Source organism: Paroedura picta, chromosome 11 (genome assembly GCF_049243985.1).
Source record: "Paroedura picta isolate Pp20150507F chromosome 11, Ppicta_v3.0, whole genome shotgun sequence".
Lineage (NCBI taxonomy): Eukaryota > Metazoa > Chordata > Lepidosauria > Squamata > Gekkonidae > Paroedura > Paroedura picta.
In genome coordinates this window covers 30,832,111-30,852,064 of record NC_135379.1, presented here as the reverse complement: position 1 = coordinate 30,852,064, position 19,954 = coordinate 30,832,111, and the positions used below count along the sequence as shown (strand labels likewise).

Sequence of the window (19,954 nt, the reverse complement as noted above, 5' to 3'; positions counted from 1 at the left end):
AAGGATAGGCCTGCATGGAGCAAGTTGCAGAAGTCCAGTCTAGAGGTGACCATTGCATGGAGAGCTGACCCCAAATTTCAGCGTCAGTGAGGTGGTGAGCTAGGAGCTCATGATCGACTGTATCAAATGCTGCTGTGAGGTCTAATAGCACAAGCAGCGCTTAGCTGCCTCAGTTCAGCTGTCAGTGGAGGTTATCTGTCAGGATGACTAGCACTGTTTCTATCCCCTGGACAGGCCGAAAGCCTGACTGGGATGGGTCTAGGATATCATGAATCATGATGACTGTTCTAAAATAGACTGATGGATAAAACCAATAGACTCCCAGAAATTGTGTCCTTTCTACTGAAATATATTTAACTGACAAAGTACTATGCAGTTGCCAGGATCCTTACAAGAACACCATGGCAATCCCACATCTGGCCTGTGATCAAACAGCTGCACCAGTTAACTGATCCATGATCAGGCTTAAGGTCCTGGTACTCACCTTTAAGACCTTACATGGGCTGGCCCCAGTGTACCTGAGGGACCATCTCTATGTATATACCCCACAAAAAGCTCTACACTCTGCCACTCCAACCAGCTGGTGATCCCTGGCCCCAAAGAAGCATATTTGACCTCAATCAGGACCAAAGCCTTCTCCATGTTAGCCCGCACCTGGTGGAACAAACTCCCAGAAGAAGTCCAGGCCCTGCTGGAGCTACCACAGTTCTGCAGGGCATGCAACATGGAGTTCTTCCTCCAGGCATTTGGTTGAGATCCAACAGAAGCAGCAATAACCACTGAGCCCCCAGAACCCCTCCCCTCACACAGATGTGCCCCTGGAGCAAACAAAAGGGCAACCCTGGACAGACCAACCTATGGGATTCAGTTAACTGTTAATGTTTTAATTAAGAAAAATCATTATCACCAAATGACAGTTATGATAGTTGTTCATTTAGTCTGAGGAAGAGTTCATGCACTCGAAAGCTCATGCCTTGAATAAATCTTTGTTGGTTTTAAAGGTGCTATTGGACCAGATGTACCAGATGTTATTGTTGCTGTTACTACTGCTGTTATCCTGCTGCTGTTACTGAGCCATGCTTTTACCTGTATTATGATTTCAAGTTTTTCTTTAAACTGCCCTGAGCTGCAAGGGGAAGGGCGGTATATAAATATAAATATAAATATAAATATAAATATAAATATAAATATAAATATAAATATAAATATAAATATAAATATAAATATAAATATAAATATAAATATAAATATAAATATAAATATAAATATAAATATAAATATAAATATAAATATAAATATAAATATAAAGCAAGCAAGCCCTGGCAGTTGTGAGCAAGAACTCTGAGACGAATCACAAACACTGAATAAATATGGGCTGAATAATAGTCCACAGGATGCTGGAAGGGAGTAGAAGGAAAGGCATGGTCTAAATTCTAAAGAATTCATTGTGGAGGGCTGTGATACTGGCGTATTGCTTGGATCAGCCACTCAAAAAGAAGTCTTAAAATGCAAGGCCCTACAATTTCCATAGTGTGACTTGTGTAGATGAGCACGGAGAAAAACTGCTATAGTTACTTTGTGTTCGACATGAAACAGTTGTGTTGAAATCTTATTTTGTAGTCTCCGTTCATGCAGGACTTCATCTGATGTTGGTTTGCTATTTATCAATGTGACACTCTTTCCACTATTGGTGCAGAACTTCAAAACTCTGCTGAAATAAAGATAACAATTCCCTGCCGTGTTATACCCAAAGAATACTGAATGTAGGCAGGTGTCATGCAGTCATGCCTTTAATCTGTACAATTAGAGTAATAATTATCAACATTTCAAGGTCCTTGAGAAGACCATTGCTTGCTAAATATACAGACGGGTAAGAATAATGCCAATGGAAGTTGTGAAACGTGTATCGAGCACAGCTGTGAAAATATATTGAGCAGAGCTGCAGAAATATTTCTTAGGCACAAATAGTTTTGTGCTTTGATATCTCTGAAGTCAAGCTAGAACATATTGGCATCAGGCAATGATTGGACACTGACCTTTCCCACTTGCTTTGGTTCATATCAGACTTGGGTCCTCCAGGTTGCATCATGGGAGCCATGTGGTGTTGAGTATAGCCATATGAAAACTGGTAGCATTAATCTTCAATAACTTTCTAGTGTGCAGAAGACAGGCTATATAAAGAACTGAAGTCACAAGCTTCATTTATTTGTATTTATCTAACTCCACTGACATTTATGGGACGTAGGAGGCCTGGTTAATGTTTTGACCAGTTTCGTTCACATCCAAATTCATCTAAGCAAAATCTTCTAGGATGCTGAAAAGTGAGACTGGGGGGCAGAGTGCTTTGAAAGGGTCTTCTTTTTTTTTTTGGCTTAAATAACACAATCCTCCACTTAGCTGCAAACTCCTTCAAAATTAAACTTCCCTTGCAAAATAAAGGTTCATGATTAAGGTGTGAGGATTTAAAAAAAAACAAAACCAAAACCACCAGTTTCATGAAATAAAATTTCAAGTGAAAAGGTTTTTGATGCTTTGAGGAATTTAAAATCAGCAGGTGCTATTCCTACAAGATGAATAATAAAAGTCTAGCGGCATAAACTAAATAGGACCCGCATGTCAACGGGACCAGGATTATTCATAAAGGTTGCACATTTGAGCTCTACCTGATATCCCTAGTCGGATTTATTTCAGATGGCTTTTCATAAGTGAATTTGCTCGTATTACTCCTTTTGGCTGTTTATTTAGTGCTGTCATGCATACCCAACTATTTGTAATGTATTAAGATCATGTGAACTGGACATTTTAATGTTTTGAAGATTTTATATATTATTTTATTATTGTTATTAGTTCATTTTTTAAAAAAACTTTGCTTTAAAGTAGTATCATAGTTAGGTTTTTTTTTGGAAAGAAAGAACAGCAAATGTAAACTATTAAACAGAGAGGGATAATTGATTGCTATTTGATGGAACAATGGGCAGAGAATAAAATTCCAAATTATATACCGCTCCAAGCTGAGAGGGTGGTATACAAATAAATAAATAAATAAATAAATAAATAAATAAATAAATAAATAAATAAATAACAAGATGATTTCTTGCATTCCACTCTTGTGAATTACCCAATTATAAAATATATATTTCCTTAATATGACAGCATGGCATTTTCATAGTAAGAGGATCCCTGGCCCCAGAGAAGTAAAGATGGCCTCAGAGCCAGCATTTTTCACTCCGGCCTGGTGGAACAACGTCCTAAGTGAGATGAGGACCCTGCAAGATCTGAAGCACTTCCACAGGGCCTGTAAGACAGAGCTGTTCTGCCAGGCCTCTAGGTGAGGCCAACAAGCTCCTAGCGAATACAATCTACACCAGAAATAGACTCTCAAAACTGTCATAATAATTTTAATAATGGGAACAAACTGTTTAATGATTGTGACTGTGATTTTATTTTTGTATGTTTTAAACCAACCTGAGCCCATGAGAGAAGAGCAGTATAAAAATATGACAAATAAATAAGTTCATCTTATACCTAATAAAGTTCAAAATGAAGTGAAGGACAGTCTGGGTCCATGATGTGGTTTCAGGGATCTCTCCCTGCAGTCTCCTCCCCCTTAGTTAATGTGATTAAAAATGGTTTCTTACATTTTTAGGTTATGAACAGTAGCAATGGCCAATACCCCTCCTCCTGCCCCTTTGAATCAATCCTTGATGTTCAGTTCTGGACTTCATGAAAAGATTTTTGCTATACCACCAGAAATACAAAAAGTAGATGCCTCGAATCATTATATATTCACGTGTTCTTCATTATGATGACAAAACGCACAACTTCCTGGTTTCAAATACACATTTCTCTGAATTCGTAATAACTTGGCTTATGAAGAACTGAGTGACATTTTCCAGTAAGACTTCCTCCAGCTTAGAACATAAAATGAGATTCTGTCCAAGATTATCATAGTTCAGCACATCAGGTAAACAAAGCAAGGTGCTTTGTAGGTAAATATACAACATTTTAACATTTTAAATCCAGGGCCTAAATTAGTTAGAAGGCAGGGTAATAAAGAAAACAAAATTCACAAATTCCACATAGAATCATAGAGTTGGAGGGAGCTCCTGGGTCATCTAGTCCAACCCCCTGCATTATGCAGGACATCACAACCACTGTATCCTGCCACCCCCTTGAACCTTCACAGAATCAGCCTCCCTGTCAGATGGCTATCCAGCCACTGTTTAAAAATTTCTAAAGATGGAGAACCCACCACCTCCCAAGGAAGCCTGTTTTACTGAGAAACCGCTCTGTCAGGAACTTCTTTCTGATGTTTAGACAGAATTTCTTTTGAATGAATTTCACCCCATTGTTCTGGTCAGTCCCTCGGAGGTACAAGACAACAACTCTGCTCCATCCTCTATATGGCAGCCTTTTAAATACTTGAAGATGATTATCAGATCTCCTCTCAGTCACCTTCTCTCCAGGCTAAGCAGACCAAGCTCCTCCAACCTTTCCTCATATGTCTTGGTCTCTAAACCCCTCACCATCTTTGTTGCCCTCCTCTGCACATGCTCCAGTTTGTCTATATCCCTCTTCAACTGGGGTGCCCAAAATTGAACATAGTACTCCAAGTGAGGCCAAACCAGAGTAGAGTAAAGCGGTACCATCACCTTCTGTGATCTGGACACAATACTCCGTTTGATACAGCCCAAATCCCATTTGCCTTTTTAGCCACTGACTCATACTGCTGACTCATGTTTAATGTATGGTCTACATCCTTTTTGCACATACTAGATCCTAGATCCTTTTCACACATACTACTGCCAGGATAAGTCTCCCCCATCCTATATTGGTGTATATGGTTTTTATTCACTTTAGAGCAGCTCTCATGCCATCAAGATCATCCTATATTCTGATTCGGTCTTCTGTTGTAATTGCTACCCCTCCCAGTTTAGTATCATCTGCAAATTTAATATGTACCCCCTCTAATTCCTCATTCAAATCATTTATTAATATGTTGAACAACACAGGCCCCAGGACAGATCCCTGGGGAACTCCACTTGTCATTCTTCTCCAAGAGGATGCTGAACCATTAACAAGTACCCTTCTGGTACGATTTGTCAACCAATTCTTGATTCACATGACAGAATTAGGATCCATACCGCACTTTACCAACTTGTCAACAAGAATATCATGTGGAACCTTATCAAAAGCTTTACCGAAATCAAGATAAACTAAGTCCATACAATTCCCCTGATCCAGCAAGATAGTCACTTTCTCAAAAAAAGAGATAAGGTTGGTCTGACATGACTTGTTCTTGGGAAACCCATGCTGAGTCTTAGAAATCACAGCTCTCTGTTCCAGCTGCTCAAGGACCTCCTTCAGCTCATACCAGTTTTGGTCCTTTCCCACCGTTCTCTTAAACCAAGCCCTAAGACAAACCCTCCAAAGCCAAACACACAGTTTGTGCCATCAACATTGTACCTCAGATAATGTTCATTCCCTGAGGGTGAACTAAATACTGGGATTTCTGTTTCTATCCCATCTCTCGTGAGCCTGATAAAAAGAAGAATCCTGGATAAGGGTTAGCTGTAAAGGAATTTATTTTTGTTTGCCAAATTCACAGTATTTTTGTGCTAAATCTCACCAAGATATCTTTGAATTATGGTGACCCTATGAATGAATGTCCAGGTGTATTTCAGGAGGACAGGTCCAGTTTTTTAGTTTGGCTCTCTACCCTACAGTTATTGGTACTAAACATGTAAGAAAAATGGGAGGAGGAGCAAACTGGGGAAACGAATGTGGTCTTGGAACAAGCTCAGCCACTGTGGTGCTGCTGTGGTACCTAATACAAGCCAACAAAATTGTGTCCTCATTGGTGGCTAAAAAGATTGCATTCCTGCTAAGCAACTGTTTTCTGGGTAAGAAACAATTTGAAGTTTTGTTCATGGCATTAGATTGCAGGCATGTTTTTTATGTGATCTTCTGGTGTTAACTCTGAAGGGATACGTAGGATAACTGTCCACCTATCTGTGCCAGACACACACACAAGCACATATAGTTCCAGTTTTATTGAAATTGTTGCTGAATTTAAAAAATGAAACTCATGTATGCTTCCCTTTCTTGTCTGGACTTGGTTGTACATGAAAGCGACTCCTTATGGCAGCAAAGCCAGGAAAAAAGAGGAAATTATAAAACTGTTGTGTTAAAGAGATGGGAACTTCTGTTACACAAAGATTTTTTTTTTTAGTCTTTTCCCTTGGAATTTGTGTAGTTTCACTTTCCAAGATTATTTTCAGATGCCACTAACAACAAAGGTTAGTAATTAATGTATGCTAATATAATAAATTAATGCTTTAATTACACTGCTAATCCCAATAGCATTCTCTCTATTTGTAAGCAACTGTTAAGCATAGCTTCTGATAACCCTCCACTTCCTGATCAGAGCTCCCCCTCTGTGCAAGCCATTTATTCAACAGTATCTTTAAAAGAACCCAACAAAGCACAAGATCAAGAAAAAAATATAGAGAGGCCCCAGTGTGCCCAAGGAACTCTTTGGATCCCAGTGTTGAGTAATACAGGCCCAAGTCCAAGTAAAGGAAATTTATCTATGGAGATAAAATGACTTGACAAAGATCCAGGCAATTATGTTATAAAGGCAAGGGTACTAACAAAGGAATTCCTTGCATATATATGCATCTAGATTCTGCAAAGGTTATATTAATTCACAGAATCAGGCATTATTCTTATGCTGCACTGACTTGCAATAATGTGTTTTGGAGATGCTTTGTGTATGGGATCTCCTGCACAAATTAAAATAATTTGGAAATCTATTTTTGCCAAATCCCATACAGGGTGACTTAAAATCAGATTGTGTATTACCATTAAGATTGCTTTGAATGGAAATTTTAAATATGTCTTGAAAATTTGCCTTTTGTGGCAAAGGTGTATAGAATGATTCAAAACAAAAAATTGCTTTCCCTCTAAATACATATAAATGCCTACTTGGTGTAGTGGTTAAGAGCAGCGGCCTCTAATTTGGAGAAGCAGGTTTGAATATCCACTCCTCCACGTGCAGCCGGATGAGTGACCTTGGGTCAGTCCTAGTTCTGACTCAGGTCAGCCTTACCTAGGGGGTCTTTTGTGGGGAGAGGAAGGGACTGTATTTCTAAGCCACCTCGAGATTCCATCAGGTAGTAAAAAGCAGGGTACAAAAAACCCATCTCTCTCTACTTGAAAATATACACAACAAAATCTTTATCTTTATCATCGGGGTCCCCCCACGGTGTTAGGCAGCAGTTAGGCCATTACTATTTGGCCCCTCTTTCCACCCCTTATTAGAGGTTGGTTGGTGGTTGGATGACCAAGGAATTCTACCATGTTTGTTCCAGTTTTGTTCTATGAATCTATCTTGTTTTTAATGGGGCTTTATTTGGGTCTCTATGGGACACCTTGTAACCCGTCATGAGTCGGTCTCGGGAGTAGCAGGAAATAAATTAAATAATAATAATAATCATCATTATTATTATTTTATTTAATTAGAATAAATGGTACCTCTGCAAACATATGCAAATATAAACATGGCTTTTAATATACTTTTTCAAAGACATGGGTCCACTTTGAAATGTTTTTGAATGTTTTCAGGAAATATTGTTTTTTTATTATAGTATTTCAATGCATATTCAAGCTCACATGAATGTTCTGGTTGTGCCATAGTATCAGGTGCCAAAGTTGCACATGAATTCTAATGGGATCTAACAAATGCTTAAATGTTTCTTAAAGTCTGGTGCCTAAAATAGCCTTCACTAGACCCGTTCAAATTATTTTAAATTACATAAATATTTTTAATATGTCTGGATTCTGACAAAACCCTACTATATACCACAGGATGGCACTGGTTACTTTGCGTTAGCATTTTCCGTTTCCTTCTTCCATCCACGCCCTCCTCTGAAATAAGTAACATCATTCTTCGTTTGGGTCATGCTTTGCAGGTGGCTTATCATCACTTAAACAGTGTGTGTGGAAGGCGGCATGATCTAATGGAGACAGACACTTCGTTAGGATAATGCTGGAAGCGGTAGGGCATGATCCAGCCAAAGTAAATCACTTTTCATTCTATTGATTTCAATGGGAGACTAGCTATGCGTGTGATTTACCCTTCCAATGAAATCAATGAGCTCTGGCTGAATTAGCACAAACTGTGAATGAGTAATAAGAGCAGAGTGTGAAGGCCCATTTCCTTTCGTCTCAGTCATGTGTTTCATAGCTCTTAGAAAGGGGGACAGTATGAACTTGTCAGGGACTTGGAGACTCATCTGCCACTGATTCCTAAAATCTCTTAATGTTTCCCAAACAGTGGCCAATTAAAACTGAGTTACACCATTCTAAACCAGGCTCCACCCCAAAAGCTCCAGGAATTTCCTAGCTCCTTTTGCATCTCCACTAGTAGCCAAGGGTGACCTGGCAATGGTGGGTATGCGTATACCAGCCCAATTCACACTACACAACATGTGCATGACAAAAGGCACTGGAATGGGTCCTACTAGCTTTCTGTTCACGGGGTGAATCTTCTCCTACCCCCCTTCCTCCTACAGCTTTCTGTTATCTTGCAAAATCCTCTAAGTGCTGGAGACCATAATCATCAATATACATTAAATCATGATGACGTGCTAAATCTTCTAAGCCCTCCAAGAATGAGCCCTGCCTGCCAGGAGACCTTAGAACATTCAGGACTCCCAGCGGGAGAGTGGGAAGGAGAAGGTAGGAAGCCTCTGACCAGGGACGTTCACCTTACAGCTGACCTTGACAGCCCAGCTGTGCTGGTGCCCCCCTGTCTTACAATACTTCCCTCCCTGCCCTGCCTTGGCAAGCAAGGAATGGGGCTTTTAAAAGGACCCAGGCAACCTGCCCTACAGCTGACCGTGATAGCCTGGCAGAGCTGTCACCTTGGCTCTAAGGTGGGTGGCCCCGCTGCCTTAAAACATTTTCCCTCTACCCTGTCAAGGCACCCTTTTAAGTCACTGGTACCTTTGAGCTGACCTTGACAGACTTCTCCTTTCTCTCTTCTCCCCTCCTTCAGAACAATTATATCTTATAAACACTATCCAAAGAAAAGAATAAACACATATCTGAAGAGGTCCAAACGTACATAAAGGAAATTTATTAGGGTGTATCCATTTATATCAACAACCAGTTAATCTATTACAAGTTAGCAAGTTGTAAGAGTCTTTGTAGAATCAGTTTCCCAAGCAATAAAAAGCACAATCCAGTGAAAGGTTCCCTAAGATACTTGCGCAGAAGATCTTTTCAGTGGATTGTGTTTTATTGCATAGGAAACAGATTCTATATTGAGCCCTATAGTATCAGTGCACTATACATGATGACAAATAAACTGTTGATACCGTTCTTTCTAACAAGCCTAAAATAAGTTTCAATTGACCCAGCCATTTTTCTTCCAAGTCATATACTACAGCATGTGTGAAAATGTTTGGTAATCACAATACAAGATGATTCTAAGCTATAATCAATTTATTCCAGGCAGAGGTCGGCTAGGGAGCTATTTAAGTTTATAATTAGTTCACAGCTTGTAAAGCTTTTCAGAAATATTACACTTAATACTGCAAAAGTATTCATGCATAGTCACATTCCAGTCGTACATACAAGTAATTCATCATTGAATTCTTTTAACTGTTGCTTCTATAAGAAAAATTAACCCAGAGAATGAATAGAATAGTTAAGAAAATTCAATGATGCACGAATGTGTTAGTCCCAATGTACAGACATTGTGATAACAATGATAGATTGGGAAATTCTTGGAGATTTTTGGGGGGAGGGGGGGTTGAGCCTGGGGAGGATGACATCCGGGGAGAGGTGGGTCCTCATTAGGGATGTCCGCCTCCAGGGCCTATTCTGCACAAAAAAGATAATGTACTTTCAGTGCACTTTAGAAGTAGATTTTCCTGTTCTGCACAGGAAAATCCAGCTGCCAAAGCACATTGAAAGTGCATTATCTTATGTGTGCAGAATGGGCCCTGGTGGGACTTAAGGGTCTGCAGACTTATCTCCAGATGACCAAGATAATTTCCCCTGTAGAAAACGATTGCTTGGGAGTGTGAGCTCTGTCATATTATACCCACTGAGGTTCCTATTCTCCCCAGGCACCATTCTTAAATGTCCAGCAGATTCCCAATCTGGATATGGCAACCCTACTCCCTCACACACACACCCCAGTGGCGGGGGGGGGGGACCTGGAAACCCTAGACCTCATTGGGCAGAATGCCACAGAGTTCAGCCTCCAAAGCTGATCTGTTGATCATTCGTAATTCCAAGAGATCTCCAGGCCTCATCTAGAGATTGGCAACCCTGGTACAGAAAAGCCATCCTTGTATTTGCTGGTCCTTGGAAGTGTGTTCTAAGGGAAAGCCATGCCAGAGCAACACTTTAATGATTCTGAGTGTTAGCCAAAACAAATGCATTCAGATTAAAATGCGATCCACTTAATTTCACATATTAAAAGAGCAGAATTCTCACCATATGTATCAATAATTTTGTTTTCTTTTAATGCCTCAGTGTTCCATTAAAAATGGGTGGGAAAAGGCAAGGAAACAGCAGAAACTTTAGTCTCTGAAATAGATGCCAGAATGGTGTGTTTTTTTTTCTTTCCCCCAAGCCAAGGAGTATTTTGCTTGGCTCAACGGTGCTTGGGTTTGAAACACACACACACACACACACACACACACTTGCCGGCACCCTAATCCAGAAAGATTTAATAAGCTGTGCTGCAGATGCTGTTGCTATTTGGCACATCACAATTACTGTATGGCACAGAGCAGAAAGAGAACCCTTGACCACAGATTTTGTTTGGCTGACGCTGCCAACCCTGTTGGCTACATCTGCTCTTTAAGCCAACTAACTGCATATTTACAGAGTGTGGTTTTAGCGGAGGTGTTAAAAAGCCTTGGGCTGGCTGCTTAACCAAAATTTATATTTGAGGTAAAGATGTGACCTTTCATGTCCGCCGTATTGCGCCTGTGTATGTTGCGCATCCATTAGCCACAAAGGCTTCTCCTCGCCCCTCCTGCACAGAAAGACAGCCACTTCAAAAAGACACACTGTGCCTTTTAAAAAAATTTAAATCAGCAATAAGAAGTTAGACACATGTGGTGACAATATGAGAATCTAGGCAGCTTTGCGTCTCTCATGCACTGAATGCTGTTTCATATCGGGGTATTTTCCCTGACTAAACTAAGTTTTTCTGTGCTCTGAAGGACCGAGTCAGAATGTTCAACGAACAAGTTGCAAGTTTGTGTCATCCAGTTTCACCCTTACAACATCAAGAAAATCACTACAGTTTAACTTTCCTGGATAATAATGTATGTCTAGGAACCACCAATGGTGAGAGAGCGACCGAATCTATATCTAAGTATATATTTACACACGCAAGAGAAATGTAGATGTAAATCAAGGCTTACAAAGAAAAGCTGAGAAAACTGTGCACGTTTAGAACCATGATCCTGCTTCCATGCTCTTCAAATATTTTATTTATTATTATATGGAGGAGGACAGAGACTTGTTCTCTGCTGTTCCAAGTGCATGAGCAAATCAAAGGGCCTTAAATTACTCAAGGCTAGATTTAAGTTGAGCATTAGGAGAACCTTCCTAATGGCAAGAACACTCCGAGAATACAACCAGCACTGGGAAGGGGGTGAGCATTTTCCAGTAGAGGTTGCAACTACAGCCATTCTTTGGGAATGCTTTAGCTTTGCAATTTCTGCAATGTACAGATGGTTTGATTAGGCAACTGATACGGCCCTTTCCAATTCTAGGACTGTCTGCATGAATAGGAAAAGTTGGAAAAGAAACATCAAGCTTTAAGGTTCTGGAATCAACTGTTAGAAGCCAACTACGCACAACTTTAAAGAATTACTAAAAATACACTCAAGATAAAAAGTGTAGCAATCCAGGCAACCAGACGCCTGAGAATTTTTCATCCACATCTGTAAGTATCCTAAACATTATTTTTCAATGTTACTTTCCATGAAACGTGGTTACACGTTTATATTGTATTTATAGTTATAAACCAACCTCTCATGCGTAAAAACAGCACACAGACAAGATCTATTGCCAACTTTCACATATACCAACAGAACATCTTTAAATATATGGCTAAGCCTCTAAGCTCTGCCTTTCTTTGAACAAAATTGTATCCCAAACAGACAACAATGATCTACAAGTCTGGAAGCGGACGGGATTCAGCTGACTCTGCCAGCCTCTAAACCAGTACAGAGCAGGTGTTCAGTCACGTGACTAGAAATGAGACACTCAGCTCATGCTCAGAGACCAGTATACCACCTGATACAATATATACATATTTAAATAAAGAAAATATATAAGATATGAATATGTTTTCAACATTTTACCATTTTGGCTTCTGAGTGCATTGGAGGGACTTGTGATGAAGCACATGGATTGCTGAGGTTTGGGCCTTGCATCCCCATGATACTGGAATTCATTGACATTTGTCGCTCCATCTTGAAAGAGAAGGAAAAAAGGGAGGGAATCACATGGTATTTGAAAGGGAAAACACATTTCAGGTTGCATATATGTCGATTTTTCTCTAGTGTGTAAGAAATGGGCTCCCTGTGCTCATCCAAGGTGATAATTAAAAACTTCTCTGAATATTTGTCCAGTATCATAAAATGTGGCCAATGATGCTGTTTTATCCGGCAATCAATAGAGCCACTTCAACAAAAGAACAATTAGCTACCTAGGTTTTTCCATAATGATTTCCCATTCCTCGGAGAAAACATCTCCAGGTTAAAGTGGCTTTTAAAGCAGCACTTTACAAAATGATGGCTATGCTGTCACTGGCAGAATTTGTTTAAGACAGGGGGGGAAAGGGCATGATTTAGAGTGTTTGAAAACGATGGAATTTTCCTACTGGGGTTCTGGAATCTGGGGAATATTTCACATCGCATGCCTTAAATTATTGTGGTGCAGCTTTATTAACACACTGCCAATGCAAGGAATAAACAACAGAGATGTTCCTGTAATGTGCATGACAAATACAAAAGAACTGTTTACCAAAACAGTATTGCAGTATTTTTAGTGGAACAATATACAACACACTTGCAGATGCTTTTGCTCTTCCACGGGCAATTGAGAAAACTTCCCTGGGGAACTGATTGACAGGGGGCAGTGCAAAGCCAGCTGATTGAAAGTGGGGATGCTGGACTTGCTTCCTGCTCACATTTGGCAAGCTGTGAAGATGCACCCAAGCAAATTATTTATTACTCTGTTTTCTTGCATCATTACATGGCTTCTTTGCAGCGCCAGCTACCATGCCACTCAGTTGCTTCCATGCAGTAAAAAAGAAAAAAAGTTGGAATTTTTTGAGTCAGGACTTATTACATGGGGGTCTCTTTGCTGTTGTAATAGTACAATGAGGTCTTGTAATCATTCTGCAAATAGATTCTACTGACTGTACAGACGCAAACAAATGCAACAGTCTGGGGATGTTGTTCATTTAAAGCAGGGGTAGTCAACCTGTGGTCCTCCAGATGTCCATTTGCTGGCAGGGGCTCATGGGAATTGTAGTCCGTGGACATCTGGAGGACCACAGGTTGACTACCCCTGATTTAAAAGAGGTATCCATCTGTGCAGGTATCAACAGCAGATTAATGGCAAGCAAATTCATGCTTTTTACAGCTGGTCAGAAACCATGAAACCAGGGGACAGGTGCTTGTTCTCTGGTAATTTAGTGGCTATTTAGTTCTTGGACTGGCAAAAGCACCTGCAAGTAGTAACAACCTGGCCCAAGCGGCTATTTCACACCCAAAAAGATTCCCATAGTACAAAGTCTGCCAGGGAGTTTTAATGAAGTAAGTTCACCTCGTGATGATATTTGTGCAGAAGTTCACAGCATGCCTACCTGGCACTACCTGGCCTATCTGCTCTTTATATTCTTGTTTGGAACAAAAGATAAGATAGGAAGCACCACTGGATCCTGTGCTACTTATGAGATGTAAATGGCAGGATGGGGAGCACAGCTGACCACTTTCGTACAAATTACCAGGCTTCAATGCCAGCTTAATGCATTGTGAAAAAAGTAAAAAGTAACTCTTGAGAACTTTTTAGTTTGTAGCAGCAGGCCAAAGTAACACTCTCAAGGCCAACAAAATTGTCCAGGTTTCATGAGATAACGCTCACTTTGTCAGATGCAAATGTGGATGAAGATCCCTAACTTTTACATTCAGGTACAATGGGTGTTACAAAGAAAGGCCAGTTGGGAGTCAGGATGCAGAGGCACAATGCAAAATGTAACCGGCTTGATTAGAGCTAGGAAATATGCATAGAGGGGAGAAATGGAATTAGAATGGAAACAAACCAGTAGATGGAATTCTTGAATTTGCCTGTACATTCAAATTGATATTTTGTTAAATTTGAAATGTGCTGTTGTCTTCCTAATAAAATGATTGAATTTGATTATGTGATACTTTGGTTTGTGTGCATGTATGTGTGTGCGCATGCTGTCAGTTATGGAAATCTGGTAGGGTATTCATGGCAAGAGACATTCAGAGGTGGTTTTACCATTGTCAGGGCCTCTGCATCACAAGCCTGGTATTCCTGGGAGGTTACTCATCCAAAGACTAGCCAGGGCCGACCCTGCTAAGCTCCGAGATCTGGTAAGATCAGGCTGGTCTGGACATTCCAGGTGGGGATGGATACTTACTATTACTGCTTTAAAATTCACCATTAAGTCTAAAGCAGAGGTAGTCAACCTGTGGTCCTCCAGATGTTCATGGACTACAATTCCCATGAGCTTCTCTCAGCAAATGCTGGCAGGGGCTCGTGGGAATTGTAGTCCATGAACATCTGGAGGACCACAGGTTGACTACCCCTGGTCTAAAGGTTTAATTTAAAAAAATGATTTCAAAAGTGAAATTTGGAAAAATTAAACTACAGAAATTCTGAAAAAGTCCTAACTGGTCAATGTATGTATATGAACTTTGTTTTAGCTCTGGCTGGAATGTCCAAAGGCTCACCCCATTATACAACTCGGTCAAAGACATTCCATTCCTCAGGCAGCCCTTTTGTCTTGGTATACTTTAATTTTCTCCAGCAAAGTAATGACTTTGTGAAAACATAAGGACTTGAATGTCATCTAACCATTTAGATGAGGGATTTGGCTCCAGTAAGAAAGACCAGGACGCGTGGAGTTAATTAGAGATCTAGACTTGTTTTCTCTCAAAAAGCAGCCACCCATGTTGTGTGGCAATCTGCCTTTGAAACTGAGGGGACTGTCAGAAACAATTTGTGACACTGCATGAAGGTCAGCTGTTCAAAGTCAAATCCAGGGGGCCAGCGCAAGGCAAGTCCAAAACAGATTTTTGGTCCCAGACATCACAAATGAAGGCGAAATGAGGGGGGGAGGGGGAGGCACCTTGTTTGCAATTTGGATGTTACTTGATTTCCCACTTTTGACTAAAGAACCGGAGTTTGCCTCTAATAAGACACACAATGAACAGGTATACTTACTGGCATCAAAACTGCAGAGGATCCAGGCATGGTGGGGTTAGGGAGAGTACCAGGCATCGACGCAGGCATGGGCTGTCTTTGCCGGTTGTGCAGGTGCAGTAATGACGACAAGGAGCCTGGGAGAGGCCTAGGGGGGAAAGGGGGGAAACCAGAGCTGAAACAAATGTGGGGGAAATCTTCACTCCAATAATAACAATAACAATAATAATTATAATAATGTTGTAATAGAATATGAATGTCAAAACGCATAATCTGTATTGGCATTTAAATTTTTAGTCCTGAATAAATGTGCCATGTTTGGAAATTTGGAGAAAGGGTGAAACACCAAAGAATCTTAGGTTGTTTTTTTATTTTGAAACTTGCAAAAAAAAAAAGAAGAAGAAGAAGAAGAAGAAAACAGGAGTCCCCCTTTGAGACGAAAAATATTTAGCTTTGAACATGCTACTGCTGCTTTGGTTTTCTGAGGCAGACTAAAAAGGCTGCCGCTCTGGAAAGAAAAATGTTTAAAACAGAACAAATGGTGTCAAGCTTTAATTTGATTCTTAATTCCTACTACTGAATAGCAATTATTGTGTTATATTTGTACAGCTGAGCTAAAAATGATTCTTCAGGATAAATTCTCACACAGGTAAGATGGAGGGGGGAGGGCCAATCTGGGTAGACCTGGAGGGACAGGGCCCCGGACAGTTTCCTCCCAGGAGGCTGTTTCCCAAATATATAAGGGAGCGAAATAGTGTTAAGGATATGTTAGTCACAGTAACACAAAACTTGGCTTATATTATGCTTACTATGAATAGTGAATAATAAAGATGAGTATACAATGCAAGTGATGTACTGATGGTTGTGTTGGTTCTGCTGAAGCTGTAACAATGATGTCCATGATTCACCAGGGAGTCAAAAACTTGTGTTGCAATGGTGTGTGTTTACAATTTTTATCTTTCCATCTCATCAGATTTCCAAATACACCAATTTCTTTCTAGTCATCTATATTATAAAACTGTCCTATTTAATACTCAGTAGCAATTTCTGTGCTTAGTGTAGTAGTTTTAAACAGTTGCACCCTTCAAATCCCATTGATTTCAATTGATTGGCACTGCACTGTACAGCACTTCACATATATCCTTACTGTAACCTTTCAACAACATTCTAATGCAAATCCATATTATCCACAAATTTCTGGTCGAAGACTGGACTGAGTCTAAAAAAGTGAGTTGCAATTTGAACTCCTGATTCTACTCCAAACACCCTATGCTTGCATATGCTCACCTGTCCTTTATACTGTCTTTCCCAAATATGTTATTCCCCTCCTTTGTTTTTTTCTCCTCCTGCCCTGCACCAGGTTGCAACTTGCAAGCAGTTTTTAAATTCCTGAGCTTCTTGGGTGGCAGGGCAGAGCAAAGACAGCAGAGAACACATGCATAGTTCTTCCTTGGATCAGGAGCAAAGGAAGAATTCCATGCATAAGTAGGTATCTTAAAATGATAAAGTAGTTCACTGGGAACAGGAAGCATTTGTCAAACAAACCAAAATTCAAGACTTGAGTATTGGTGTTCCAATTTTGTGTGTGTGTGTGACTGCCTTCAGCAATTCCATTTTGCTAATGTACATTCTATAGGAGCTGTTTTCAATGTATGACTTGACTAGCAAATTCATGTTAGTCCAGGAATGCAATGGGCGCTAGACATGGATTTGGATTGTATGTTATATGATGCTGTAATTGTTAAGTATATTGTTTGTGGAAGTCTTCAAGGGCTGTTGAATCCACCCCGCCCCCACAACAGTCAGCTGTAAGGGGGGGGGGGAGGACTCAGAAGCCTTTGAAGGCTCTAGTCCATGGTTGGCAGCCAACCATGGATCGGAGCCTTCAAAGGCTGCCGGACCCCTCCTTCACCTGACAGTCGGATGTAACATGAAGGAGAGGGTGCTCCTTTGAAGGCTCTTGGATTCCTCCTTCCCGTTACAGTCACCTGTAATGTGAAGAAGGGGAGGGGGCTTCTTTGAAGGCTTCCATCCTTGTTCAGCTTCCAGCTACCCCCCCCCCCCGGAAACGTTCTAAGCTTCCAGGGATGGACAAGGCTCTTTTGGGAGGTTTAGACCATTCAGCAAATTGTGGCCAGTACCAGTCACTCTTTATATGTATACTAGCCACAAAACCTGCTGCAGACTGAAATGCAGCAGGTGCTAGAGAGTCAAAGGGTGAATGGGGGAGGCAGGTCTGGTGTGGCACGAAGTGGCTTCCTTACCTGTGGCCACCTCTGCCTCCCCAGGCGGCGAGGTGAGTGTGCCAGCCGCTGTCCCCAAGGGCGCCAGCTAGGCAGCCTCCCCCTCCCCAGCCAGGCAGCCTGCCCCAGCACTTCCCAAATTAACTAAAATGGCAGCTCCAGGCCACAGCACCATTTTAGTTAGGTAGGGAATGGTTCCCTGAGGGCCAGGAAGGCCCTTGGAGGCCACTGCAAGACCGTGGAGGCTTTCCATGACCTGGGGGAGTGCAGTCTTCCCCCCCCTGTGGTTCCCAGAGGTTAAGGAAGGCCCTGAAGGGAGCAGAGGCTTCCACACACCCCCGCACTTACTTGTGGTGCCATTAGTGGCCAGGAGCAGAGTGGTGGCGATGGCCCCAGATTGCCCCTGGCCAGGCTGGGTGGGCAGGCCCTGAGTCTCCTGATTTGGCCATGCCTTGGACAGGACCCACCCATGTTCCGCCCACCTAGCCCTTACCCTTTTATTTATACAGCAAAGCTATATAAAGATATGCTCACTTATCAGGTTTGAGCAATCTACATAGTTTAGCTATACAAGAATCCCTGAAAGGTCCCCAGTTAAATCTGCCCATTCAATAATCTACCCAAAATATGTTACAGTCCCTATGTATAATTTTCATGCACATGCAATAACTTATGTGTAGAACCAGGGGTAGTCAACCTGTGGTCCTCCTGATATCCATGGATTACAATTCCCATGAGCATTTGCTGGCAGGGGCTCATGGGAATGAACATCTGGAGGACCACAGGTTGGCTACCCCTGGATAGAACTATAGGTTTCTAAAGCCATGAATTTGTTATTTAGCTATGTTGGGATATAAGTTGTCCTAAACACATGCTAAGGGATGATCTTTTTTCTTCTCCAAATACAAAGAGGTCCAACATTTTACATGGCTATTTTAAATTAGTTCTACAATATGCTGTATGGTTACTTTGCCAAAAGCTATTATACATGACATGGAATCTGAAGCACACTGACTTGGAGACGAATTCTAGTATTGTAATGCATTTTTTCTTGGGTCTAGTTCAGCCTTTCTCAACTGTTTTGTCATTGAGAAACCCCAGAAGTGGCATGATGATGCAAAATATGGTTGGGAAATATAGCTGTGTACAGCTGTGTACCCCTCCCTTTCCCACCCTCTTCAGGCCAAGCATTGGCCATTTGGGGATGGGGTGGCAGGTAGACATTATATATATGTCTACCTGCCATTATACATAACATGGAATTTAGATCCAGAGGGTTTCATGAAAACCTGGTTGAGAAAGTCTGGTCTAGTTCCACTAAACTTGTCTGCTGTTGGTATCACTGCGAACCAAGCATGCTAAAGTTACTGGAATAACTCTAAACAACAATCCAACAACTGGTTTATAAATATGCCAAGGATTATGTACACATTAAAGAACGGTTGTTTTCCAAAACAGCACCCTGCCATTTTTGCAACCTCTCTTAAGAGTGTTTTTCAAAACCATTGTGTGCATGTGTGTGGCAGGGCCAAACTACACATTACATTTGCAGCATACTAACCAGGGAACTTATGGGAGGATATCAGTGGTGAGTTCTCTATGGGGTCCAGTTAGTATCAGGACCAATGCATGATTTCTGCCTTCCTTCTGCACCAATTCCCCAATAGCCCTTGCTGCAGTCAGAGCAAGTGGAAATAGATGTCTTTTGGCAGAAGCCTATTTCCATTGCTTGCTTGTGTTTGTTTCATTAAGAATCTATGATTTGGTGGAGGGGAGGGGAATAATGATTCGAAAATACTGGCAACTGCAGTACCCCTAGGCTGGGCTTTAACATTCCTGAATTTTCTCTGGCAGATTCTATTGAAAAGCATGGCATCAAACAGTTTGAGAATTCTGAACACCCTGAATCAGTGCTTGGGGAGTTTGAAAAGCTAGAAAACAAAACAAAACGCAGCTGCACATGTACACATAGCAAACGTTTCACTGGATTGGGCTTCAGAGCCTAATTAGAACCCTGCTGAAGTCTACTCAATGGGAATGTTCCTCATACTGCACTGTGATCTTCAATGAGTTCCTCCAATGGATATGAGAGAAGCCATGCCACTGGGCAATAGGTTTGCAGAGGGACAAACACAGGGACCGATCCTAGCTCTCTTCATCGCTAGCATTTGTGATGCATTAGAATTTTATAATTTTCTGTAAGAGAGAGCTGA

The 19,954-nt window shown here is 41.1% G+C and overlaps 1 protein-coding gene across 6 annotated transcripts in view; it reads right to left on the bottom strand.

Annotated features, from left to right (window-relative positions):
- CREB5 (cAMP responsive element binding protein 5) overlaps positions 1 to 19,954 on the bottom strand; it is a 265,679-nt gene that overhangs the window by 59,018 nt on the left and 186,707 nt on the right. For all 6 annotated transcript variants that reach the window (XM_077302760.1, XM_077302758.1, XM_077302763.1 and 3 more), the window contains 2 exons: positions 15,520 to 15,646; positions 12,402 to 12,512 (listed from right to left, as the gene is read on the bottom strand). In XM_077302760.1, the coding sequence (XP_077158875.1) occupies positions 12,402 to 12,512; positions 15,520 to 15,646 (238 nt within the window). The remainder of the gene's footprint in view (positions 1 to 12,401; positions 12,513 to 15,519; positions 15,647 to 19,954) is intronic.